Below are 27,502 nucleotides of genomic sequence, written 5' to 3'. Positions count from 1 at the left end.
TTGGTGTGAGATGTCAAAGCCCAAATATTTGACCTTTTCTAAACATAACTGTGCCTTTTTCTGGGAAACTCGGTAGCCAGCTTGCCAGAGCAAGTGGAGCAGTTCCTCTGTACCTTCTTTACAGGTATCAAAATCCTTTGCTGCTAGTATAAGGTCATCTACATATTGCAGAACCACCTTTTCTCCAGGTATTGAGGGGTAACTTGTTAGATCCTTCGCCAAGGCAGTGCCAAATAAAGTTGGGGAATTTTTGAATCCCTGGGGCAATCTCGTCCAAGTTAGCTGGCCTTTTGTTCCTGTTAAAGGGTCTTCCCACTGGAAGGCAAATATAGGTTGGCTCTGTGGTGCCAGCCGGCAACAGAAGAATGCATCTTTCAAGTCCAATACAGTAAAAAATGTTGCTTCTGGTGGGATCAAACTCAGCAGGGTGTATGGGTTTGGTACATTTGGGTGCAAGGTCTCGATAGCCTGGTTTACGAGCCTCAAGTCCTGCACTGGCCTGTATTCATCTGTCCCAGGTTTTCGAACAGGCAAAAGGGGTGTGTTCCATTCTGATTGGCAGGGCTTAAGCAGACCATATTTTAATAGGCGGTCCAAATGTTTCTGGATGCCCTCTGCTGCTCGCCGGGGTAAAGGATATTGCTTTACAGATACAGGGGTAGCCATAGGTTTTAAGGTTACTACAATTGGAGCTATATTCTTGGCCATTCCTGGTGGGCTATTTTCGGCCCATACTCCTGGTGGCACCTGTAGAGTTCGGAGGAGCTTGTTTAACTCTGTATCCAATGTAGGTTGGACTTGCAGGGCTGACATTAGGCGCCATGATTGTTCCTTAGGTACTGAGAGGGAAATTATTCCTGCTGCCTTTGATGGCAGTTTCATTTCTGGACCTCGAGGAGTGAAGGTGATTTGGGCCTGCAATTTGGACAGCATATCTCTACCTAAGAGAGGTATTGGACACTCAGGTATATACAAAAACTGATGGGTTAAACGATGTCCCCCAATCTGGCATTCCAAAGGTTGGAGGAAAGACCTCTTAGCTGACTGACCAGTGGCACTTTTAATGACTACACTTTTGGATGCCTTTTTCTGCAATAGTTCTGGGAGTACTGAGTATTCAGCCCCAGTATCAATCATAAAGTCTATTTAATGGCTTCCTAATTGGATCGTGACCGTGGGCTCCTGGAAGCCTAACTTTATGGAGTCCGGTCTTTCCTAGTCTTGGGTAAAATCCTCCTCTGCCAGTCCAATGACATTGTCCCTACTCCGTCCTTGCCCAGGTCTCTGATATCTTCCATCTCGAATCATTCCCCGTCCCCGTCCCTGGTTTCTTGGGCCGGAGCCTGGGCCTGGGCCTGGGCCTGGGCCTGGGCCTGGGCGTACTTCTTCCAACCTCAGGGGTTCAGGACACTCCCGCTTCCAATGACCCTCCTTCTTGCAATTTGCACATTGATTCCTTCCCAGTGGTGGATTCCTTCCCCGCCCTCTTCCTCCATTTAAGGGGCGGTAGTCTTGCTTTACTGCTGTGGCTAGCATTACCATCTTTTCCTTCTGCCACTTCTTCTTCTCTTGTTTCTCAGCCTCATCCCTATTCCGATAAACTCGGCGTGCAATGGCCATAATTTGGCTCATCAGCATCCCTTCCCATCCTTCTGATTTCTGAATTTTCTTACGAATGTCAGAAGCGCACTGGGCCACAAATGTAGCAGTAATCATTCTGCTGTTTTCAGGGGCTTCAGGGTCAAAAGGAGTCCATATACGATAGGCTTCTTGCAGCCTCTCTAAAAAGTCTCCTGGACTCTCATTTGGTTTCTGTTCTACTTCTGAGACTTTAGACATATTAGTGGGCTTCTGGCATGCCCTGCGGATACCTTGCACAAGCGTCTGGCGGTAGGTGGTAAGTCTGGCCAGGTGAATTACATTGTTTGGATCCCAATTAGGATCTTCCAAGGGAAAGTTGTCTTGGAGATGACGGTCAATATTAAAAATATTTCCCACTCTGGCCTGCTCACGCAAATATATCTGTGCCTTTTCAATTATGTCTCTCCTTTCCTCAGTGGTGAACAGAGTATTCAGGAGCTGGCGGCAATCTGTCCAAGTAGGACTATGAGTATTTATTATTGAAGTCACCAAGTCCATCATAGCCTGAGGTTTTTCTGCGAAAGATGGGGTGTGTGTTTTCCAATTCATCAGATCTGTAGTCGTGAATGGAATATATTGCAGGGTCGAAGTTCGAGGTGGCCTTGGTCCAGGTAGCCCGTTAACCAGCACAGGCTCCTCAAGTGCATCAAATACTCTTCTGAGAGGGGCTACTACGTGATCTTTCTCTTCGCTTTGCTCTAGGGGCCTCAAATCATAGGGGATGGTATTTGTCCCAAGGCGTTCTTTTAGCAGCTTTATACGCCTGGCTGTATTGCTTGCTGACCGATTAAGGTCTCCCTGTAACTTCTGTAATAATTCTCTAGGACTTGGATGTACAGGAGTTTGGGGTAGGCAATCAGTTGTTTCACTAAAAGAGACTGCAGATGGAGTTCTACTGGGACTCACAGATGGAATAACCACTTCTGCTTGGGCTTTATTATAGGCCTCCAATGCCTCCTGAAGATATTTATCATAATCTATCAAGGAATCAAGTTCTGTGACTCCAGCCCCATTATTCATTCCACTTTCTTGCCTTGGGGTTACAACTGGTGGAGTGTTTGGATTAGGCTCCCTTCGATGTGGAGCATAGGGTGGAGGTGGAAGCAGCTCTTCCTCTGGTCCCTCAAAAATGGGTTTGAGTTTATTTGGCAAGATTCCTTTCCTGGCTTCGGCTTTTACAGCCAATAATTTGCATCGTTGGACTTTGCATTCCCTTATCCATGGAGGATTTTTATTTAATGTGCTCAGCCAGGAATCTATATATGAAAATTGTTCTGGGCACCCTCCAATTTCTTTGGCGATGTTAGACCAAAGTTTGCTTACTAAATTTATATCAAAAGTTCCCTGAGATGGCCATCCAGTATTTTGCTTTGGCCACTCTAATTCACATAACGTTCTCAGGCGCTCTGGCGTCATTTTGACTCCATACGCCCCTGAGAAGGCTTTCTTAAAATTATTTAACATACATTCAAGAGGTGTATTTTCCCCTTTTGAACCCCCAACTCCCATTGTATGGCCCTGTGAAGTATCCACTCAGTCACTCACACACACGCTTCGTGGGGTTTCTTGCCCAGATGGAGTCGCCTCACTGGGAACCGAAGTACTACCCACTCCACACTCAGGTCAGCTACAGATTGCTCTGTACTTTCTCACACATACAATGCGCTGGATACTTCACCACACACTACCTCCCAACTTCCCCTTTTCCCCCACCAGACCACCATCTGATATACCCAACCACCTAGCGTACTCAGTTCCCACTTACTGAGACGCAGAAGTTTGATCAAGACTTCTCTTCCTCCCAATTAATTGGAGGGCCAAAAATCCCTTTGTGCACTTACCCCTGGTTGGTTCCGTTTCCCCCCGGTCCGTCGCCGCCAGTGAGCAGGGTATCAGACAGACGAGACTTCTGCGTTCCCCCTGGAAAAATTTACCAGTGCGCGCTTGGGTAAGCAGTTTAGAGATCCTCTCTCTTGTACCCTGCTCAGTAGAGCGAAGGGGCTGCGTTCCAGCAGACCACTTATCCGAGTCACAGGGCACCATAAAATGTAGCACCCTGCTTGTGGTTAACGCTTAGCTGGAATGAAATATTCAACGCAGCAATAGAGAATTTAAAATAATTATTTATTTGTCAGACAAATAAATGAGAGGCACAGTGGTATATGGTTACCAAGCTCTGGCCTGGCCTCCTGCCATTATGGCCAGCACTTATATTCCCTTAATCCAGCCCCCTTTGCTCCTCCTTGGGCTGCCTCTGTCCAATCAGCCTGGTTGGATTTCCTATTGGCTGATTGCTATAACCAATCACAAAAAGATACACCCATATCCTTCTGTCCTTATAAGGAACACAAACAGCTATATATTGTTACATCTATAAATGACAAATAAGTAGTAATATATCTTACATGTGTCTCAACAAGGAATCTTAATTACCAGCTCACCTCTTGCCCTCCCTGCCCTATTGCCTTCTAAAACAAATGGTTAATCTTAAATTTTTATCTTAAACATATGTCAAGGATCTTGAGTTTCACATCAACATTGAAAGATATCCTTCATTTGAAGGTTTCTAAACAAATGTCTGGCAGCTAATATATCAGGACAGCATTTGATGGCGTCTTCTTGTCTGGCAAGAGGCTGGACTGGTGGCTGACTTAATTTCAAGATAAATACAACTCTTCTAGCATTTGTTAAATCCTTTGCATAATTACATTTAAGCCAACATATTTAATACACAACACAGATAGCCTCTTAAAAGGAATAAGGCCTTTTTAAAGTAGAGGGAGAAAGAAAGAAAAGGACTCAGTTTAAAACAGTTTCAAAAGAAGGCTCTTCAGTTCACATCCCCCCCCTTTAGCAAGCTGCTTTTCCCATTATCTGTTTAAGGAAGAAACAGCTTTAAAAAGACTTCCCAGCTAGATGCTTTAAAAAGACTTCCCAGCTAGATGTTTTTTTCTCCCATTTACCTCTGGCCTTAGAAAATACAGCTCAAGGTTTTAAGAGAGGCCCATGGTATCATTTTACTATTTGCCCATTCCTAATTATATTTATCTCTGCCTTTGTTATCTTCTGTAACATGTAGGGTCAATGTCCTGCTTTTAGTCTGTAATTTCAGCTTTTATGACTTTGAGAATTGTTTTCTGCTATCAATCAAAAAGGGGGCCCCTTGTCTTAGGAGAATGGCCAAGGTTTTCTCTGCCTGGCATTGAAACATTTGAAAATCTTTTAGGCTCTCTCTAATATACAAGTCCTGATCAAACATTAATAAAATGCAGGCTTATGCCTGATGCCTCACCAGCATTAAAGTGCAAATAAAACAATAATTTTTGTTCTGTACCATAAAGGAAAAGTCAGAGCACAGCTTGCTTCTTAGGGCTCTCATGTGTGCTTCATGGTATTCTCTTGAGATGTTCCCCAGAACTCCATCCCCGAACTCTGCATTCACCAGAAGGGACACTCTAATTGCCTATATTGACTAGGTCAAAATCCACTGTCTGCCTTTGTAATAAGACTCTGACCACTGTGAAAATTGGAAAGTTTCTATCTTGGGGTGGGGGTTAGAAAAGAGACTGAAGACAATGCCTCTAAGCAAGGCAGATAGAAATCAAAATCCATGTTCCGATTCACAAAACAAAATATATTTGGAAGCAACTTTCCAATAAATGTTGAAGATTTCAACCGGCACATAGATTTCTAAAAAAAAGCTCACTATACTAGCTGCTTTCTCGGTTCCCTTTTCACCAATGTACAGATTTTTATATTAGCTGATGAATCACCTGATCTTCCCTTTCCTAGATGTGCAAACTGTTTTTACGTCAAATTAGGCAATCTGTTCTGTGCTCTGCTGCTGCTCTTGCTGCTGGGGGATGGAATTTGTTGTTACATGATCCTGCTCTGTTACATGCTTTGTCCTTTCAAGGAGGAAGAAATGCGAAGAAGTCCCAGCACCGATCCTTGCCTTCTGAAGGAAAAAGTAAGTCTCAGGAACAGGGCTGAGTTCAGTTCAGCCATAATGTAAATGCTGGCTTTCTTTTCCATGTCAGAAGTATCACAAAAACATTTCCTAGATAGGAAGTTTTTGCCCCCAAGACCATCTTGCCATCACTCAAGGCCCAGAGTTAATGTTGCAATTGTCGAGGCCCTGGATATCATACAACTTTCCCTGACCTTCAGATGCTAATTGCGAATATTTCTGTGGGTTTGTGCTTCCTTCCATTGCTATACTGCTGCTGCTATTTCTTGCACCTTTCTGTGACATCACAGCTCGATGGGAATATTTGGGAGACTGAAGTAAAGGAGAACTGAAATCCCCCTCCCCCCAAAGCAAGATTCATCGACCCTATACTGTCTCTTTCCTTGCAAAGAGGGCACACTGCTGGCTAACAGCCAAGGACAAAGCAGACGAGAAGCAGAGCAGAAATGCTGTATGCTAGAGGCAGGCTGGGAATGATTCCATATAGGACAATCAGAGTGGGCACATTGCAGGGGTTCTAGTTTCCAGACATGTGAACCAAAGCTTTGCAACCAGGGAGCATTCTGGGAATAGTTGAAGAAGAGGACTGCACCAGGAAGTTCCATGGACTTCGTGGCTGAATAGCATACAGAGATGGCACAAGGGGTGGGGGAAGAGTGGTATTTGGATAACCAAAGAAGCAAGCAAGGAAATAACTGAATCAGGACAGGAAGGCTCACAAAAAACACCCCCACTGTTTGATTTTGGAAGTTTGCTTAGATATTTCTAGCCAGCCTGCCTCCCCCTCTCCCTGCTATGAAGAGCCAGGCAATCTCCCACCTATACACTGACCAGATCCAGACCAGCTTAACTTCAGCAAGCTTGCTGAGTGGCACACGCCTTCAGACCAAAATCCTGGAACCCCATAAAAGTGGACACTTTTATCTTTCCCAGTGCAATCCCCTCGTCCCTGGCTAACTGCATGGGTGACATCCAACTAAACAGGTCAGTGCAATGACGTTCAGCTGAACAACCTAACTTCTCGACCTTCTCCTCATCCCATGCTCCCCCCTCAATCTGCTCCAGAGAGTAGGGGGAACCCCTGGAACAGAGGTGCACAGGGAGAGAAAAAGGTGGGGAGGTTACACTAGAGCAAAATGCTTTAGCTGTGCAATGTAACTGTTTCATTGGATACCATCCAAGGATTCTGTAGCACTTCCACTTTCAGTCCTCATGGCTGCTGGACCCTTCTTTAGCCATGGAGGTCAGAACTGTGACGTATTGTGGCCTGGTGCTGGACTGGCTAGCCTTGGCTCATGGTGTTTTTCTTTTAGGTGTAGGTCAGCACAGAAGAAGCACCAGTGAGTCTGCGGCCAGAACATTGCCAGTAGTGAGCAGTAAAGCCAGAGGGAAGGACAGACTAACAGGCAGAGCCAGAAGGTAAGGGAGCAACTTTCAATGGGACTTCACTGCCTCTGGTGGGAGACCTGCTCAGCCAAAATGAGCATCTCCACTCAGGCCACTTCGGGTTGCCATATTTCAAAAAGTAAAAACCAGGACATCCTGAAATTTGTTGAGCTTTTTCACAGAAACCCCCAAGTTGTTCAGCTTCTTTAAGGAAAACCCAATTTTTCTATTGACTTGCCTAAGATCCAGGACAAAGCACCACCTTTCAGAAATCCCCCCATGTCAATTCCACCTTTGAAATCCCGGTAATGTCTGGGAAAACCAAGTCATATGACAGCCTTGTCCACCCTTACCTTTTGCCCCATCCTTTCCAAGCTCAGGCCCACGCTTCAAAGCTCCGTATCCAAGTGTTCTTTTTCCCCACCCTAGACTGTTCCCCACAAAAACTCGCTCTATAAAGCAGAGGTGCAAGAAATGGCAATTGAGGTTTTCCACAAATTGCCATTTGCTCCATTTCAGTGGTTTGTTGAAAGGGAGACGTCAGTAACACAAAATGCTAATGGAGACTACTACTCCCAATTCTTAAGAAAAGTGAAGACTTCGTTACTTATTACAGTGCCATCCTAACCATGTGTATTCTGAAGTAAGTGCTGTTGAATTCAGTGAGGTTTACTCTTGGAATCAAATCTCATCCAACTATGTTGCACATTTCACAAATAAACTGAAACGAACTACCGTATTTTTCACTCTATAAGACGCACCAGACCACAAGACACACCTAGTTTTTGGAGAAGGAAAACAAGAAAAAAAATATTCTGAATCTCAGAAGCCAGAACAACAAGAGGGAACACTGTACAGTGAAAGCAGCAATCCCTCTTGCTGTTCTGGCTTCTGGGATAGCTGCGCAGCCTGCATTCGCTCCATGGGATGCACACACATTTCCCCGTACTTTTTAGGAGGGAAAAAGTGAGTCTTATAGAGCAAAAAATACGGTATTTGCAGAACAGTGTTCCTAGTGTCATAATGCACAGCCCATCTTCATACCCACTGCCACCATCTCCAGCTCATGTACTGTTTGATTGGTTGCTGATCTCAAAGCTCTTGCCATCCATTCAAAAATTTGACTTTCAGTGGACAAGGACTTCCCCCCTTTAAAACTTACCAATTACAGTCCCTTTCGGGGGGTGGGGGGCAGTATCATGAATAAACTGTTTCAAGAATAGATTGCATCACTAAGGAAAATGCACATGAATACCCAAAGGCAATGACTCCAGGAAGATAGTTGCAACAAATCATGTTTTCTTTTTCCAGACTATACTGAAAATGAGTTCAATTGCATGAGTAATTCTTTGTTAGTCTGCCCCGGTGGGGGCTAGAATAGTGCCAATAGGAGGTTTTTCCCCCCTAGCTGCATAATTTTCGTCAGGATTGTGGCTGGGTAGGAAAGTGTTAAACTTTATTTCTCCAGTACACTACAGTACTGGAGAGCCAGTGTAGTGTAGTGGTTAAGAGTGGTGGACTTGTAATCTGGTGAACCGGGTTCATGTCTCCACTCCTCCACATGCAGCTGCTGGGTGATTTTGGGATAGTCACACTTCTCTAAAGTCTCTCAGCCCCACAGAGTGTTTGTTGTGGGGGAGGAAGGGAAAGGAGAATGTTAGCCGCTTTGAGACTCCTTCGGGTAGTGATAAAGCAGGATATCAAATCCAAACTCTTCTACTGTGATCTTAGTGAAAATCCTCCTGCACCTGTGATTAAAGAAAGCCTCCCCTCCCGCCCCCTTGCCCCACCCCACAAACATATCCTTAGTGCCAAGACAAGAAGCTAGAATTTGACTTACTCTTTTTGGAATTTTCTAGCTATTAGATCACACTATTGATAGAAGCAGTTTCTGTTTATTTGGTCTATAGATGTACATCAAAGATGGTGTGGCATTATCAGGGCAATTACACTGGGGGGGGGGAGACGACAGTATATATATATGCACAAATTGTGCCTTTTAAAATGAGACTATAACAGAATCCGCAAATGAACAGAAATTCCATGCAAGTATGATTAGATTCCTCCTATCCTAAATTCCATTAAAATCTAGTCCAGAATATCAGAATTGCTCTTAAAAGTGCCCTTGGCACATTGCCATTTGTCTCCTATGGTTTTTCATCTCAGAATTGTCCACATATGGACAGTAACACAACTGCAAAGAAGCACAGTATTTCCACGGCCACAGTGGGAATATGCCGCTCATATTAAGCAAGCAGTTGTTATGCATGAGAAAGGAAACTTATTCCAGGAGAAAGATGTTGTTGTTGGGCTTTTATGGCCCATTAAATATAGTCTGCTTACTCAACTTTATGTGTGTATCACAAATCACACTTGTTTTTTTATTCCTTGCTGGTGTTTGAGTTAGAGCTTTCAAATTAAATTGGTGTGTTTGGACTTGCCTTTATAAATGAGATTGTTCCTGAGACTTAGCCCTTGCCCATACAGCAAACTTAAATCTCTTGCTTCTTCCAATAAGTAGCATTGCTTCTGTCTGTAATTAGGTGCAATTATGCCATTTTTGTTTCTCGCAGCATAAAAATGCTTTAGGAAAAGGGTGAAAATACAGCTACATTTGCATTTTAAAGCTCCACTGGAGTGGAAAAACAAAGCAAACCTGTAAGACCAACCACTACAGCACAGGCAAACCAAAAAATATAGATACGGTTTGTTAAATCAGGGGTAATGAATGGCTTATTCTTTTATCAGCTTTGACTTGCGCTCCCCTACCCTGAAACCTGATAAACTAGATCAGGGGCCAGCAACCTTTTGGAGCTGTGGGCCGGTCCACCATCTCTCAGACCATGTGGTGGGCCAGACGATATTTTTTTTTGGGGGGGGGAATGAAACAATTCCTATGCCCCACAAATAACCCAGAGATGCTTTTTAAATAAAAGGACACATTCTACTCATGAAAAACACACTGATTCCTGGACCAGCCACGGGCCGGACTGAGAAGACGATTGGGCTGCATCTGGCCCCTGGGCCTTAGGTTGCCTACCCCTGAACTAGATAACACCGTAGCAGTACTTGGAAAGCAGTTCTTCCCCACTTGTAATCATCAGGGCAGAAGCTGAGGCTGGAAGGCAAGAAGTGACCATTGAGTCTGGTAATAAAGTAAACAGTGAGGAGCAAGAGAAGAATGGTAACTCTAATCACAATGCCCACTGAGCAACCACCTTCAGTGCTACCATAAGATATATACAAGGTTATAGCCACATCCATAAAATACTACTGTCCCCCTCCCATGAAAGTGTAATGAAGTCATTGGGATCCAGTTCCTAGGACAGTCCCTTGCTGGAGACACAATTCCCAGCCCAGAGAGTGTAATTTCAGCACCAGAATCAGGTCATTTGCAAACCCAGCTTCTCCAAGCACACCAAGGTGGAGCTCACCCTCCAGCAGAAGATTGCGAGTGCCCCATCTTACAGTGCTATACCAACAACAGGTGTTGTCCAGCAGTGGTGAAATTGCATTTATTTCAGAAAGGCAGTTTCCCGCCCACCTCCTAGAGTGGTATGAATAGCAATTCCCCATAGGAGTTCAGAGTAGTGGCAACAGCGCTGCTCAGTATCCAACAGTGCCGCTGCTTCCACCACCAACCTCTGCTGATGAGGTGTATTTAATTTTTTTATAACCACCCACCTACCTGCTGACACACCTGAAGTGGCAGCATGGTGATGTAAACACTAATGACTGAAGTCCGTAGCACGGAGTGGGTACCAACGGTGCTAGAACTCATATAAAAATCGTAATGCACATGTGACCTGAAAACAGGTACAAAAGAACAGCTGCCAGTGGAACAAATGAACAGGAAAAATCTCAGCTTCATGTTCATTAATCTCTTTTTCTAAAGGGCATTAGCAACGCCCTCGTTCTGTGTTAATACAGTACTGTAAGATTGGGGTTTAAACAGAAGGGGTTTAATGAATCCAGGAGTAGTGCTAGAGATTGACAACAGTCCTAGCCAAGTTGCCAAGTAACAACTCCCCCCTATAGTTTGGGAGATTGGCTAATAGTTCTAAACTGCTGCTGTTCACAATGGCTAGGAAATATCTGAAGGGGAAATAACAGTTATGAATGGGGGGGGGAGGGGCTGTACGCCCTTCTAATTCCTGGATCCAGCAAGTGTTAAAATCTGAGCAAAGATTCAAATTTCTGGAATAGCCAGGCTAGTTTCCTGGTGAGGTAATGGGTCATTAAGGAAACAAAGGGAGTGACTCTGTGCCAGATGCCAAATGGCACAAACTTGCTGGTAGTTAGAAAGACAAAAGCCAGAGTGGATAGTGGCATGATGTGAGCTAGAAGCTGGAAGCAACAGGCTGGGAAGCCAGAGATTCAGAGCAATGCCTTTTTCTGGTGGAATCAAAGGCTGTGGCTATGGGAGAAGCAAGACCCTCTTGGGATGTTAATGCTGTGAGCCCCTCTATCATAGGCTCAGGTTGTATATATGTGTAAATAAACCACATATCCTAAAGACACCACAGTCTCCACTGCGTCTCATTCCAAGAAAACTGAACCCTGGGTAAGCACCTGGAACCCATGGAAACTTGCACCGCTCAGAGATTGGGGTGGCATGCAACATAATTCTTGCATGCACCCCCAGCTAAGAATGAGGTGATCTCCCTGTGAAGAGAAATTGGCTTGACAGTGACAAAGTCTGACACATAAATGGAGATTCCTTCCAAACCTCCTGTCCATTGAGCATTCATCCCAATTTGGTTGCACAACATTTCTGGGAAGGTTCAAAGAGGGCCATTTAGTGAGCGTTCTCAGGGAGGTGATGCAATATTGTGTCAAGCAAGTGGTATTCCACATTTCCTACTGCATTTTACTGTCACTTTCCTTATTGCAAAGTCCGATTTGAGTGGGGAGGGAGAGGCAATTCAGCTTTAGTTGTGCAACCTGAATTTGTCAGTATGAACTAAGATGGTGAACTTTCCTCTATCACTCCATCTGCACACTGGGAAAAACTGTACCATTTGGATTTCTGCTTTCCTGGGAAATGTACTCCAATTAGTTGTATTTTCCCTTGTATACTGAAGAATATAACCTCCCTGTAAATATACTGTATACATTGCTTTGCTAAATTTTGTACTACAGTATTTTAATAGAAACTTTAATAGAGTCTGTGTCAGGAAAAGAGGCAACAACTCACCTGTTACTTGCTTTATGTGTGTGAAGTAGAAGATACTCTGGAATACATTCCTTCTCTTGGTGTTAGTTCGCAAACTGTGGCAGACAGCTTCATAAATCACTGGTACATGCTGTTAGTCTAATGACAAATGTCTGGGAATAGAAATTTGATTTTATGGTTTTTATTATATTACAGTTTTAACAATCAGCTTGTGAAAGATTAATGGCCTCTGATGAACCTTTGGAATTAAGATGAATATGCTCTTTAGATGCTGCGAGTGCAAATGTTGTGATGAATCTGGACAATCTGAGCATCTTTATAAGAAGGATTGCCGCAAGAGCTAACATGGTTTATAGGCAGTTTCCAAAAACGGAGGCAAGCATGAGCAAGAGCAGACCTCCTGTGCTCTCACTCCCTGGTTTTTGAGAACTGCTTAAAGAAACAATAACAAGGAACACAGACTTAATCCCAACTCATACTCCTCATCCTCTGATATCATAGTAGATAGTCAGTGGTTACATGCTTCACCTTTTCTTCTTAATGACTGGTTGTTACTGGTGGAAAACTTGGAATCTTTTCTAGGGTTGTGTTCAACACCCTCTGCTCTGCAAGGAGACGGAGCTCCCAGATTAGGCAAAACAGCTATTATCCAAAAGGGAGTCCTATCAACATTTGACAACCCTCATTTTGTGTGTGATGTTTTACAGATGGGATGCCAAGGAAGGTGAAGAAATGCCCTTTGTAAAGGATGAACCTGATAAGCAGGTGAGTCTATAGAGTGTTGCTTAGATCAGGAGTGGGGAACCTTTTCTGGTTCTGTGGGCCAGATCCTTATCAGCATCTATCCTTACAGGCCAACTGTGATGGGTGGGTAGGACCACCCACCTGTCCTTTTGGAGCTCTTTGCAAACCATTTTTGTTTTAACAACCCTGGACAATTTGGTTTCATCAGCAAGCTTTGCCACCTCAGGTGGGCATGCTTTGGGGGAAACAGCCTCCTGAGAGATGTTGGCAACCCTGGCAAGCCAGGTTTGGTCCACTGAGCAGAAGTGCCTTACCAAACAAAATAACACCAAGCCTTGTGCTTTACATTAATTCAGAAGAACTACAGCCCTTGGTTCTTAACTCATCAAAGTAGGGTAGTGTCTTCCATTAACTGGGGGCCAAGCTGGATGAGATTCTCACTAATGCCTGACCAGGCTCCTGGAGGTTTATGTTTCTTGAATTGAAATGCATCTAACAGGGGGTTGCAGATCTGATTGGAGTAAGGCGGTGGAGGAGAGAAAGAAGATGCTTAACTCTTTCCCCTCACACTGCTTTTATGTAGATACACACACAGAAACACATCTAGTTGCTTTCCCTCCCATGATGGGAAAGAAATAATCCTGTATCCTCCTCAAGGATTGGGTTGTAGCTATGTTGTACCTATGAACTCTGCTGTCACTGCTCCAAGATTTTCAGCTTCATACTACTTTTCAGCTTCATTCTACTTTGGCACACAGAAGCTTGCACTGGGAAGGTGAGAAAAGCTAATCCTTTAACCAATGCTTATGAGTATGAGGGAAGATCCCTGTGTTACCAGAGTGGCCTGGGAATTTCTTCAACGTTGCCCAGTCCCAGGTCACAACAGTTATATTGTGTATATAATATATTCTGTCTCTCCAATAATAAATCATTAATAGGCCAAATCCTATGCAGTGTACAGTGGTGCCTCGCAAGACGAAATTAATTCGTTCCGCGAGTTTTTTTGTCTAGCGAATTTTTCGTCTTGCGAAGCACGGTGTCGGAAAAGTTTTGGAAAAGCTTCAAAAATCACCAAAAACCTCAAAAAAGGCTACCACACCGTGTTCTATGAGTTGCTCCTCGAAGTCAAGTCGCAACTTATTAACGGTGTTAAGAAGAAGGAAACAAACTTGCAAGACGTTTTTGTCTTGCGAAGCAAGCCCATAGGGAAATTCATCTTGCGAAGCAGCTCAAAAAACGCAAAACCCTTTCGTCTAGCGAGTTTTTCGTCTTGCGAGGCATTCGTCTTGCGGGGCACCACTGTATTTCAAAATATGCCAAATTGATTTTGAAGGGTTTGGCCTAATATGGAGATGTTTGTGTAAATGATAAATTGTTTCATTGCGATGAAGAACTGTGCATATTTTAAAGTACTGTACATTTTCCCACTCTGGTTGCTAGGTGGTTTTTTTAAAGGGCCATTTGTGCCTCAGTTGTTTGCATGCCCCAGCACTGCTTATAAACAGGAATTATGTGAGCCAGACAAATCATTTCCTGCGTCAAGTGTGGTGTAGTAGTTAGAGTGCTGAGCTAGGACCGGGTCCAAATCACAACTAAGGCTGCAATTCTATAACCCCATGTTGCCTTTGAATTCAACAGGGTATAGTTCTGAGTAGGAATGGTTAGGATTATGTTGTAAGCTCACAGAAGGAGAAGGAGGAGGAGGAGGAGGAGGAGGAGGAGGAGGAGGAGGAGAAGGAGAAGGAGAAGGAGAAGGAGAAGGAGAAGGAGAAGGAGAAGGAGAAGGAGAAGGAGAAGTTGTATACTGCCCTAGACTCCTTAGGGTAGTGATAAAGCAGGATATCAAATCCAAACTCTTCTCTTCTTCTTCTATACCCACAAGTCTCAGTAGCTGTGCTTTAGTTTTCTCACTAGTGAAAGGGAGACTTTAGTCACCTCTGGCAGCCAGCTACTGATACCAACAGCTTTGTAAGGGTAATCTGTTCTTTCTTTAAGTCAATTGTGTAATACGTAACTAAGCAAAGTTTTGTCTTCTGTCATTCTAGAGATCCTTGAGCAACGAGCAACTGAAAAAGCAAGCTCTGGCTAGTGAAGCAGTCAAGGAGCATAACTTCCCAGCAGGCCTAGAGAATAATATAAAGCCCCCGGAACACAGTGCTCCCTTGCCTCAAGCCCAAAGAGATGAATGGAACCAATCTGCAGGTGAAGAGCAGGGTGCAAATGAAAAAGCCAAGAGGTACCTAACCCAGGGCATGTCTCCCGCAATCAGAGCGGATGAGACCGGGGCAGATCTCAAACTCAGTAAGTCAGTAACTGGGACTGATTTGTCTCCCAAGGGCAACTATATGAACAGCAGCTCTTCTCAGGGAGTGCCTGGGAATGTGGTGCAGACTTCTGGGTGCGACCTTCAAGAAATCAATTCCATAGTCTATGAAGGTGGCTTAGACAAAAGTGTGTATTGTGAACGGAACCCTTGTGGGGAGCAGGCAGGAAACAGTAGTGAGCTGTTGAACAAGGAAGGAGGAGGTGGTGAAGGCCAAGGGCTGATCACAGTAGGACAAGGAGAAGAGAACCAAGTTGGTGGCCTCCAGAAGGAGATAATACCTGTGAAAGAAAGTGACACTGCAGCCTGCCTTGTTCGAACGGAGGAGTCCAGGCCTCCATGTAAAGAAATTCCAGACCCGACGAATGAATATGCACAGGAAGGGGCACAAATGAGGAACAAGGAAGAAGACCAACCCCAGTCGTGCAGTAACAAAGCACAGGATTAAGACCGAACCCACAGGGCTCCGTAGAGGCCAAAGGTGAGTGCCATGCTAGCCCCTCCACTTGGCGTTTTATGTAGATTTCTAGCCTGCTCTGTCCCAAGAGCTCAAGCCTGGTAGCTCAGTTACACCTAAAAAGATGGGACATCACCATCCAAGAAGTTCTCCTGCCCATCCCCTACTGAAATGAATCATACTTGGCTCTTGCACTTGTAGGACTGTTTTCATTCATTGCACTGAGGTTTAAACAGGAGAACCCCCTTGTGGATTCAGTCCTTGTCCCTTAGGAGCACAGCTCATACTTGACCGGCCACTTTATGTTGAAGAGCTAGGCATTATTGTGATGACTCTTGGAAGCTGCATTTTCTATAGGTTGGTCAATTCCCACTTACTAGGCACAGATCCTAACATTACATGGATGAATCTGTTATTACGCTGCTAAACGGTTCACAGCAGAAGATAGTAAGCAACAACCAGCTTCCAAATGATTACAAGCTGTAATGAGAATGCAGCTCTCTTCTTCAAAGCTGCATGTCTTAATCTTGGGCAACCCTGCTGTGATCCTAGTAAAGATCATCAAGACCATTCATTCATTTGTTCAGATTATCTAGTTGGGGGTAAAAAGGAAAACCCCTGGAGAAGCAGAATGCTCTTCTCCAGCAGTGCATGCAGTATGGTAGGTCTTTTCTTCCAGGTTATACTTTCCAGACTTTTAGGTTTCAAACAAACATATTCAGCTGCCATTCCCAACCTTGTTCCAAGCTGTTTCCTTCCCAGAAAACCACCAATATCCACAGAGCAAAGCTGAGAAACGTTGAGTAAAATGGCTAAACTAAGATTTTTCATGCACTCTTTTACACACAATAATCTCCCTCCAGTGAAATGAATGGGGCAACCAAAGTGCAGTAGAACCCCATGCACAAACCAATGCTGTGAGATTACTCTAGTGTTAGAGCAGGGGCCTTAGGCAACATGGAAATGGCAAGCTGCCCATGGCTGTCCCAGTGAGCCAAATGTCAAGTTAGAATTTGATTTCCTTTTCAAAAACTAAATAAATAAATTGAATTTACCATTTAATTTTAAAGATGTTTATTTTTTTTTAAAAAAAAAGTTCAAATATTTACACCCACTACAAGACTATTCAGCATCTAAGTAAATAACACAGGAAGTCTCAGATTTTGAAATGGATCATATGATATTTCAAACGTAGGTAAACCTCCGAAGAGCCGAATAATCATGCTTTTGAAATGTTAAAGCAGTTTAGTGTACTTACAACCCATGTTAAAACAATGTCGGTGCAAATTGTTAACACACACACACACACACACACACACACACACACACACAGCTTTGCAGTATTCTTTTTGTGTTTTATATTTTATTTTATTTTATATTAGTCCTGGTCTTCTGATCTGCAGATGCAAGAAATGGTGCTAAGAGGAACCATACGTGAGAAACTATAGCAAACCCCTTTGCTTGTAACATGCAGTTTCTTTTTTATCATCATCACCATCAATCACTATTACTTATTAACAAGACTTGTCTATCTTGATGATCTGAAATTGCCTTAGGTTAAAAAAAAAAAGACTTGGTGGAATGTTGAAGTTCCTGCTCATCCCACACATTTCATGTCAAGTTGTAAGACCATCTTTCTTCATATTGCCATCCATCAGTGGAGCCCTTATGTCGGTGACAGATTTCACACATAGAGCTGTTAGCTGTGACCCATTTCTCCAAGGGAACAACTCAGGAACATGTGACTTTAATGCTTTGCAGCCGGTATCTTATCCATTGATGCAATTTCTGTCAGAGAACAAGGAAATGCTGCTTTTTTATTCAGAATAAAGATTGCCTCCAAAAACTGCCCAAGCATTTTCCCCAGGCCTAAAGAACATTACCTCCAACCCTTATCACCATTTATACATGCCATTGTATAAAATAATATGCAAAGACTAACAGACACTCCGGATAATACGTAATGGGTGAAGCAGACAAAACAGAGGCAGGGAAGAGCCTTTTTTTGCCCTCATCTTCTACCAACCCATCCCTCAACTGCTTGCTAGAATCTGTCCCTGGTAGCTGCCTCCATGGGCATGGCCAGGATTTTTGTTGGGGGGTGGGGCAGAACAGAGGTGATTGGTCAGTTAAGTATTTCTATTGTTTTACTTGATTAGGGGGGGGGGAGGTGCCTCCCTGCCCTCCCCTTGGCTATGCCCATGGTGAGAGAGCCAGTGTCCACCACTGCCAGAGCAATCACACTGAACTCAGGAAATCTGAAGGGTCAGTGTGGGGTACTGCGAGTGTCAGACTAGGATTCCGCAGATCCTTACTCGTTGAGCTCAAACTCCCACTCAGCCATGACACTCACTGGCTGACGTTTGTGGAAGGGACATAACTCATCAGAAGAAGGCCTTAGGATGAATCTCTGGCATCTTCAGGTAGGGCTGGCAAAGGCTCTGAAACTCATCTATCCCACATCTTATTCCCTTGAGGAAGATGCAATCCACCACCCCCCAGGCAGATTCCACCTTGCAAGAATGTTCATTTCACTCTGCCCCCGTTGGCACCAGAACCCTAATGAGAATGTTTTCGAAAGTCATGTTTGTTCTTAAAATTCAGCAGAATAATATATAGATTCTCATCATGATCAAGAAGGGGCAAAAGAACCTCTTACTTAGCGATAAGAAATATCCTGGATGTACACACATCTACAAACTTCATTTCTCACTTGCCCTCAGCAGACAAATTGAGAAGTGCTCGTCTTTCACTCTCAGGCATATGCACAGAAGGAGGGAAGGGCTGAGGCACAGGGATCCTCTCCTTGCAAGGGATAGCCCAGTCGGTAAAGCATGAGACTCTTTATCTCGAGGTCACTGGTTCAAACCCCATGGTGGGCAGGTTCAACAAGATGATTCTCGGAATCCCTTTCCAATTTTATGATATAAACAGGTTACTGTAGATAAATGGTGGGTTTTCCTTTCCTGTGGTGTCCGGCTCCTCCCCCAATAATTGCTTCAAAAGATTTACATGTAAAATCTGCAACAAGAATGTTGCAGTGTGGAGTGCTGCTGTTCACAATTCCAGCCACTCCATTCCATTTCCCATTTTGCCATGGTTTTCCTTCCCATGGATCAGGCCAATAGCCCATCTAAGTCCAGCATCCTGTTCCCTCAGTGGCCAACCAGGTGTCTGTGGGAAGCCCTCTCCCCATCAGACAGACAGACAACCTTCCATGGCCAACGGAGTCAGTTTGAAAATCCTGCTGGAGGCTAAGTGCAGCCAGTACCTCTAGCCTTTCTTCACATGAATTGGCATCTTAAAACTTGATCATCCTCATAGATAGATAAAACTTTATTCACATTAGCCAATGGCCATAGCAACAGTAAAACATTACAGTATACGCAGAAAAGGATATTTGATATAAGAGCACAATTTAAAGTCCTGAATCAGCAGTCAGTTAGTGGTGATCGTCCCATAGCTGCTCTCATCCTCTGCTTCAAAATGACAATAACCCAAAGCATAAGCCCAGAATCCCCTGCAAAACTCCCCCCCCCGCCCCCATTTTAAAGTAAGAGGGCCAGGGAAATCAACAAAGGAAACAAACTACAAAAGCTTTTCATTCAGTTATATCAAACCAATTAATTTCAGACTCTCCAGAGAAAATACAGCTGGGGTAAACTTCCAAAGCACAGTGGGGTGCTGACGTCAGCGTTCTCCCCTGACGTAAACAAGAGCAGTACAGCCAAAGTCTTGCGAGCTGCGGAGGTCAGTCTTAGAATGCAAGACAATGCTGAAGGAGTTGGCATTATTGAGCAGTACACGGAATTCCTCTTCTGATTAAAAGCACAGGAACTTAGGCAATAGAAATGTTAACTTCCACCCCGCTCCGTTCCTCCCTTATATCTGAAAGGATGTGGGTATAATAGAATAGCTAGAAACTGGGGTTTTTTTTGGTTTTTTGTTTTAAAAAAGAGGTTCTTAGAATTTGCACAGAAAGATCATGGAATAGAAATGACAGCTACATGGCCCATTTTTTAATACCTCTTAATGCTAAGCCATTTGTAGTATAATCTGCAGTGTTTACAGCAGAATGGACTGTACTGCAAGGTATAGGACTGCAGCCTTCCCAGAAGTATTTACTGGGGGGGGGGGTCATGGCAGATTTCAGGGGGGGGGGAGCTTTTCCTTACCTGCCAACACTCATTTTGTGTAGGAGTTGCCTCGAAAGAATTATAATAGGCTGCCACACCCTAGTCAGTCCAATTGCTTGGGGAGATCCTGAGCCCTGCTGCCAGGGACTTCTCCCTTCAGCCAGCTTCAGGAAAAAATAAACAAGGAGATGAGCTTTGTATTTACTATACTTCCCTGAAGCCCAGAGGAAACCACTTAACAAAGAACCTTTTGAAATGTCCTTATGATGCAAGGGATAAAGTGTGTCCAAGTGGAGGAGGAAGATTATTATTGTTGTTGTTGTTGTTGTTGTTGTTGTTGTTGTTGTTATTATTATTATTATTATTATTATTATTATTATTATTATATACCCCAGCCACTCTGAGCAGCTCCCAACAGAACATTAAAAACACAATAAAACATCAAACATTAAAAACTTCTCTAAACAGCCTACTGAACTGGCTGTAAGCAAGAAAGCAGGTGAGTGGGGCTGGCTGGCGTTGGTGGGGCTGTGCCCCATTTACCCTAATAGGCTAGCCTCCACAGGTACTAAGCTTCTATAGATAGGATCACAGCAAGTACATAAAACCAGCTCCTTGATGACTGACTAAGCCTGTGCCAAGTAATTGACTTTTGGGGGTGGGGGGTGGGGAGAGGAGATGAGAAAGGTTCAAGTTGTCCATTAGGGGGTGTTTACAGCGTGCTCATCCTCACGGCATCTGAACCTCTCAGTGATCAGCAACTTGTGCTGGACAGACTCTCAGCTGGGCGAGTAGCTCACAGGAGAGGCCTGCTGCAGCTTTAATTTGCCACACAGCAGTTCCTGGCCCGTCTGATGTTGCTTTTGTTTGTTTTCCAGGACAACTTGCTAAAGCAAATCTGGTTGCAAAAGAAGATGAGCACAATCTCCCCCTCTGACACTGACCTTCAGCTCCCAGTGGCACCTCCCCCTGCAGGTGACGTTTACCTGTCTAGAAACCACTTGTGCCCTGAAATTGTCTACTCAGTGCCGAAGGACAGAAAAGGCCTACTTACAAGCAGCCTCCTGAGGAGAAAGGAAAGGAAATCATGGCACTTGTATTTTGTACCTAACTCCCCCCCTACCCTTTATATTGTGGGCATGTGATGGGCCATGAGTTGTCTACTGTATGCACTTTATTTTACTGAATAACTAATGATATTTATAAGTTGGGTTTGCTTTGAAGATAATTCCCCTTATTTTTTCTTCTCAACACTGGCCAACGGATCTACTCTTTTGTTGCTTCCAAAACCAAGTGGCAAACTTTACAGAGCCTCTGGCTGGGCTTGAGTTTTATGGATGTTCGGCCAGTTAGAGACAATGACGAAGAAACCATTTTCTTAACAATAGAGGTGGCTGAGGAGATAGTAGATCCAGCAGCCAGGAAGACTGCGTTGTGGCTTTGCACATGTGTGGCAGAATGATGAGAAGGGACCAGTGGTGTCACAGGTTCCACACAACTGATGGCCACAAGTTCATTGAGGTTTCTCTAGAATGCTTTCTCTCTTTAACCTTCCTGGTTTTGAACCTGTGACTATCATTAACTTCCTCATTTAATACAGGAAACAGTAATCCCTTCCTAAGTATTTTGGCTCTAAGAGGAGGCAGCTCCTTCTCGCTGCTGCCTGTTCTCTTGGCCTCTCCCTTTGAGGCTAGAGGGAAAGTTGATGGTCATGTGTGTATGAAGGAAACAGGCAAATCGTTATCATTCCCAATAGCAAAACATCCAGACTGAACTTGATTTTGGCTTCACATTCGTTATCATTCCCAATAGCAAAACATCCAGACTGAACTCCTTGATTTTGGCTTCACTCCCAAATCAAAACATGGTGGAAGAGAAACCAGATGTGCAAAAACATACGTTTGTTTGTTTGTTTCTTGTATGTGGTTATGTTGTAAATGACTGTGATGTTACAGCAGAGATGAACGGAATCCAAAAAGTAATTTTGGCACCTCCTGTGAAAGCACTCAAAGGTTTGGGGGATTGCAAACATAAGTATTAGGTGGACCAGACAGCACCGAGATGACCATGCCAGTTGCGTGTCATTTCAGTTGCTGGCCTGCAGGATTCCCTGTACCTGGGAAATGGTATTGCAGCATAATTCCATAAAGCAGAACAAAGTTTGCAAAGCATTGTCTCCTCACTTCTAGGATATGATAGGAGCCAATTGCACTTGAGCACCAGGGTTTTGTGAAACAATCTAGCTACGTGTGAGAAATGGCCGGCAGAGGCGACTACAAGCACCAGCAGCAAATGTCTGCATTATGGACTGGCTCCCTAAAAATGCAATGGGCACAATCCAGCTGAAGTTACACACCGTTGCAGCTCATTGATTCCAATTATAATGTCGAAGAATGTGCTCAGCACTCCTCTCCCAGGAAAACAACGGGACCTGACTCCAGATCAATTTTTAACTTGCTCATAAGTGATCTGGAGTAAGGGGTGAGCAGGGAAATGACCAAGTTTGCTGACAACACCAATTTTTGTTCAAGGCAGTAAAAACAAAAAGGGATTGCGAGGAGCTCCAGAAGAATTTGTCTGACCTGGGTAAATGTGCATTAAAATGGCAAATCTGGTTCAACATACATAAGTGTAAAGTGATGCATACTGATGGGGGGGGGGGGGAATTCCTAACTTTACATAGGTTTTGGCAGGGCCCAAGGAAAAGGAAACTAACGAGGGGGGAAGGATGTAAGTTATGGTGGATTGTGCAATGAAGATGTTGACCCAGTTCACAGCAGCTGTGAAAAGGTGACATCCATGCTGGGGACAATTAGGGAAGGGGTTGAAAATAAAACTGCCAGTATTGCAATGTCAAACTATTTTATGATGGGGCCCGCTTGGAATACTCTGCATAGTTCTGGCCCCACATCTCAAAGAGGATATTGCAGAGCTGGAAAAGGGCAACTAAAATTATATTAGTGCTGAAACCCCTCCATTGAACCGGGGCTTTTAAATTTAGTAAAAAGGAAAGTAAGGCAGGGCAGGGTAGGATAGGATAGTTTTATAAAAATATGCATTGTGTTCAGAAAGTGGGTGTAAGTTTTTCCTCCCACTTTCATAACACTAGAACTCAGACGCATCCCCTAAGGCAAAATGATGGGAGATTCAGAAGAGACAAAAGGAAGTACAGCACAAAGTTAACCTAAGGAATCTACTACTAGCAGATGTGGCAACGGCAATCAAATTAGATGGCTTTGAAAGGAGAAGGAATTTAATTTGTGACAATTTAATATGAAAGATGCCATTATTATATAAAGTAAATTAATAGATTAAGTGTTATTCAGGGTGTGTGTGGATGCTGTTTGCGTCTGATAGGTCAGAAGAGAACGCCATGTTGTGGGCACAGCAGTCATATGGGACTTACACAACAGTGTATCCCTGATGCACTGGTAAGGAGTAAAACACAATATTAATTCTCTTTCACTAGATCGATTCTAAAAGGTAATGTTCAAGTGTGCAGAATTACACACAACTTACACCCAGTTGAAATTCCATCTTTCAAGGGAGCATGATAGACACAAGCTTTCTCTAATTTTTGCTGGGTTAAAGAGGTATCGGCACCATAAATCTGTCACATTAGAATTGTTCTCCCCGTGATGCCAGCATTCAGAAAAGACGTACCTGCTAGAACATCCTTACCTTCAGCAGACCTATTGTTATTTATGACCACTATGTGACTGGGGAGAGAGGGTGCAAAAGAAGGGCTCTGCATTTTTTTTGCAAGAGATGTCTGGATGTCCATAGCTATCCAGTGACCCAGTATTTTCAGTGAAGCAAAGCAGCATATCTGGAGTATGCATGCAGAGATATTTGCTTGGCTTCTCAGCAACAAACTCTTACTAGCCCTAATAGTAATTGTGCTTTACGTTTGGCAAGAATAATGAAAAACATTGCATTTGGTATTATTCAACTAGCAAATGTGTTTCGGTTTTCCCACTTACTCAAATGGAAAGCACTCAGATGGCTTCTATTCTGGAGAATTCACAATCTGTTCAGGAGGGGTTTGCAGCCCCAAAGGCAGCCTGTTAGCAAGAAAGCAGAGAGTGTTGTGCAATTAGCATGTGCTTCAGTAAAAATAATAGTTTGAATTTGTGAGAGCCAACACTGGCCTCCTTTGGAAACAAACAGATCGAATGAGTAATGATAAATGATTTTTAGGTTTGGAAGTTCTTAACCTGAATAGATTTGATTCCTATGTCTCATAACACTCAGCATTGATTTATTTGTGAATATATATATAGACAAATTACCAGATTATGAAACTTTTTTTAAAAAAAAATAATTATCCCACTTTTCACCATGTAGGGCACATGGTATGACTGAAAGGAAAATAAGCACAATCCTCACTGATTTTCAGTGGGACTGCAACACACATAAATGCTTTTTGTATGTATTGGTTGTTAGAAAATGAATTTGTTTATATATCACTTAACATAATTTTGAGCATGATTTCCACCTGTTGTTCTTCCAGCATAATTGTGAGTCATCTTAATAGTGAAGTATGGAAAACTTGAATTGCTAGGTTGCCTTGTTGGTAAAAAAAAAAAAGAGAGAGAGAGAGAGAGAGAGAGAGAGAGAGAGAGAGAGAGAGAGAGAGAGATTCTCAAGCCTAATAATAAGCTCCATTAAGTTCCACTTAAGTTCACTTATGGAAGAGGAACTGTTAGTCAGCCTTTTGTCCCAGAAGACCAAAATCAAGTAAAATCCAGCAAAACAGTAAGACACATATGGGCAGGTGAAAACAATGAAATGTATGAAAAAGCACTATGGGATGGTGCCTTATCAAAAACACTGGTCCTTCCCAAGTATAGAATCTTTATGCATACCTGCACAGTTTTATAACAGTCTATTGAGGCTTTCCCTGAGAATTGTCTTAGAGATCCTTTCTCTCTGCCCCTGCCGCCAGCCCTACCATTTTAAAACTAGCATTTCCTTTGAAGAGAGAATTGATATTAAATCAGTTAAAGGCTACGTACACATTAGTGGCTTAACACAGCAAGGCCATTTCTACCCACTCACCCAAGTCATGTTTTTACATTGCTGTATACAGCAGAGAGGGGGCAGGGATGTCTTCACTCAATGTGCAATACCTGTTTGTTGCCTTGCACCCGCAACCCCCCTGAACGTCTCTTCGTTGAAGCTGTCATCTGCACACGTGCAACAGCCACCTCAAACGGACACACCTCAGTTTACATTTTCAAGTTGGATGGAAGCTGGTTTGAAGGAACAGATATTAGACAACAGTATTTCTCAATAAACTACAGGATACCTATGGATTGTGGCTAACAGCATGTGTACTCTGCTCCAAACACCATCGGTGGGAGCGCACTGGAGTAAATGGAAATGTGTCCACCGTCTAAGACTGCGCTGTTAATAGTACCGATGGAAGGGTCTGCATTAACTCTGCTTATTGACACTTTTTAAATATAAAAAACCTTGATACTGATTCTTGTTTTCCAGAATTTAAATGTGATGTTTGAGAGGTGAGTGAAATGATTAAGAAATACCGTGATTATTTTTGTTAAATAAATGTTTGAGGTAAAGAAAAGTTCCGTGGCTTAAAAAATGCTTAGGGAGAGTTTTGAGAGATTAGCAACTACTACATTGTTAGGTAAAGGTAAAGGGACCCCTGACCATTAGGTCCAGTCGTGGTTGAGTCTGGGGTTGCGGCCCTCATCTCGCTTTATTGGCCGAGGGAGCCGGCATACAGCTTCTGGATCATGTGGCCAGCATGACTAAGCCGCTTCTGGCGAACCAGAGCAGCACACAGAAACGCTGTTTACCTTCCCGCTGGAGCGGTACCTATTTATCTACTTGCACTTTGACGTGCTTTTGAACTGCTAGGTTGGCAGGAGCAGGGACCGAGCAACGGGAGCTCACCCCGTCACGGGGATTCGAACGGCTGACCTTCTGATCGGTAAGCCCTAGGCTCTGTGGTTTAACCCACAGCACCACCCGCGTCCCCAACTACATTGTTAGGAACAAATAAAATATTCCGCTAAAATGCAGGTAAACAACAGTTTTCAAAACAAAGATTGACTCCTTGATGTTTACGGAGCTGTGTTCTCCATTCCCAGAAATAGTTGTGGCTGTACAGAACACCACCCAGAACATCTTTTCAGCAAAACAAAATGAGCGGCTCCCTCCTCAGGAGTCTCAGAGCCAATTCACATTATCCTCGTAATGAGGGAACCTGGGACCTTGCGCATACAAAGCAGATGCTTTGCCACTGAGCTAAAGCTCTTCCCTTGTAACATTGTATGGTAAAAGCGCCTGCATAGCTGCATAACCTGTATGCGAATATCTAGAATACTTGGAGGTGGTCGAAAGCAGAGTTAGCTAGACTGGCACACTCTGGCCACCTCACATCTAGCCAGTGCAGGTCTTCAGTGGTCTGGATGTCCCACTCCACCTGACACCTTCCTCTTCCTTGCCAACCTTCTGGTTATTGACATGTAATCATTGGGAACCCCCCTCCCCCTTGACATTTCCCAGGATCCTTTATCAGATTCCTGTGTCTGCTTGTGGGTGAGTGTAACAAGCATGATGGTCCAGACGAGTGGGGCTGGACAAATTGCAGCAGGTAGGTCAGACTCAATGGTGTGGAGAACAAGACCTAGGAGGACAGGTTGAAGGACCTGGGTATCTTCAGCCAGGAGAGGACAAGATGCAGGGAGGACATGGCAGAATCATTCAAATACCTGAAAGGCTGTCATATAGAAGAGGACAAAGACTCTATCTCTTCTTCCCCAGAGGGCAGAAACAGATTTAATGGGCTTAGGTGACAATAGGGTAGGCTTTGGGTGAGAACCAGGAGCAATCAATTGACGATAACAGCCAGTTCCTTTCCACGCTGGAGATCTTCAGGCAGAGGCTGGACAGCCATCTGTTAGGGATGCTCACGCTCTGGATTTCTGGCACAGAGTAGAAAGATGGATCACAAAAGTCCACCTCCAGCTCTGATTCTGTGGGTGCTCCTGGGTGCTTCAGGCAGAGGGCATACATCTTGCACTGACTTGGCTATGGCACAGATTTCTCACCCTCACACATGCACCCTCAAAGATGGATAAAGCAACACATTGGCTTCATCTTTCAGAGTTGCTGTTTTGAAGGAAAAGTAACCTACACAAAAAAACAAACACGTGCAACTGCATGCTTATTGTGCTACAAACGGATAATCCTGACCAGAACTCTTCTGTGGAGACGGCAAAGCTGCCTTGGAGATAACTGGAACTCAAATGGAGCAATGAAAATTGGTTCCACCCAGGCACCCACTCAAAGTCGTTCTCTCCAAGAGGTAGCTGTTTCCTCTCACAATATTGGCTGGCAGCCAGAGGTTCTTGTTCCTCACTCTTTGAAGCTTTCCGCAAGGAGGGGGACGCTGCAGGGAGTGCCCTGGATGCAGCAAACACAGTACCAGCCAGGAAACCTACCTTACTGGCGTGGGCTGCTCAGAAATGGTGAGATTTACAATCAGCTCCCAACAAATCATTACAGTAGGTCAATACTTACCTTGTGAGAGAAATCAATATTGCAGGCTGGAGAATTCTTGAGTCCCTGTAAGAACAGATTTGTAGATAAACAACAACCTTTTTTAACATAAAATAAAATAAAAAAGCATTCCACT

At 43.8% G+C, this 27,502-nt stretch overlaps 1 protein-coding gene across 2 annotated transcripts in view; it reads left to right on the top strand.

Annotated features, from left to right (window-relative positions):
- CCDC9B (coiled-coil domain containing 9B) overlaps window positions 1–25,423 on the top strand; it is a 67,642-nt gene extending 42,219 nt beyond the window's left edge. For both annotated transcript variants that reach the window (XM_083507999.1, XM_083507998.1), the window contains exons 9-13: window positions 5,558–5,611; window positions 6,925–7,030; window positions 12,881–12,938; window positions 14,963–15,721; window positions 20,712–25,423. In XM_083507999.1, the coding sequence (XP_083364125.1) occupies window positions 5,558–5,611; window positions 6,925–7,030; window positions 12,881–12,938; window positions 14,963–15,688 (944 nt within the window). In that variant the 3' untranslated portion in view covers window positions 15,689–15,721; window positions 20,712–25,423. The remainder of the gene's footprint in view (window positions 1–5,557; window positions 5,612–6,924; window positions 7,031–12,880; window positions 12,939–14,962; window positions 15,722–20,711) is intronic.
- The last annotated feature ends 2,079 nt before the right edge of the window (window positions 25,424–27,502 follow it).

The sequence above is a fragment of the Podarcis liolepis genome (assembly GCF_965112155.1).
Source record: "Podarcis liolepis genome assembly, chromosome: 1".
NCBI classification, from domain to species: domain Eukaryota; kingdom Metazoa; phylum Chordata; class Lepidosauria; order Squamata; family Lacertidae; genus Podarcis; species Podarcis liolepis.
Note: the sequence above shows the minus strand (reverse complement) of the source record. Positions and strands in the feature narration are given on the sequence as shown.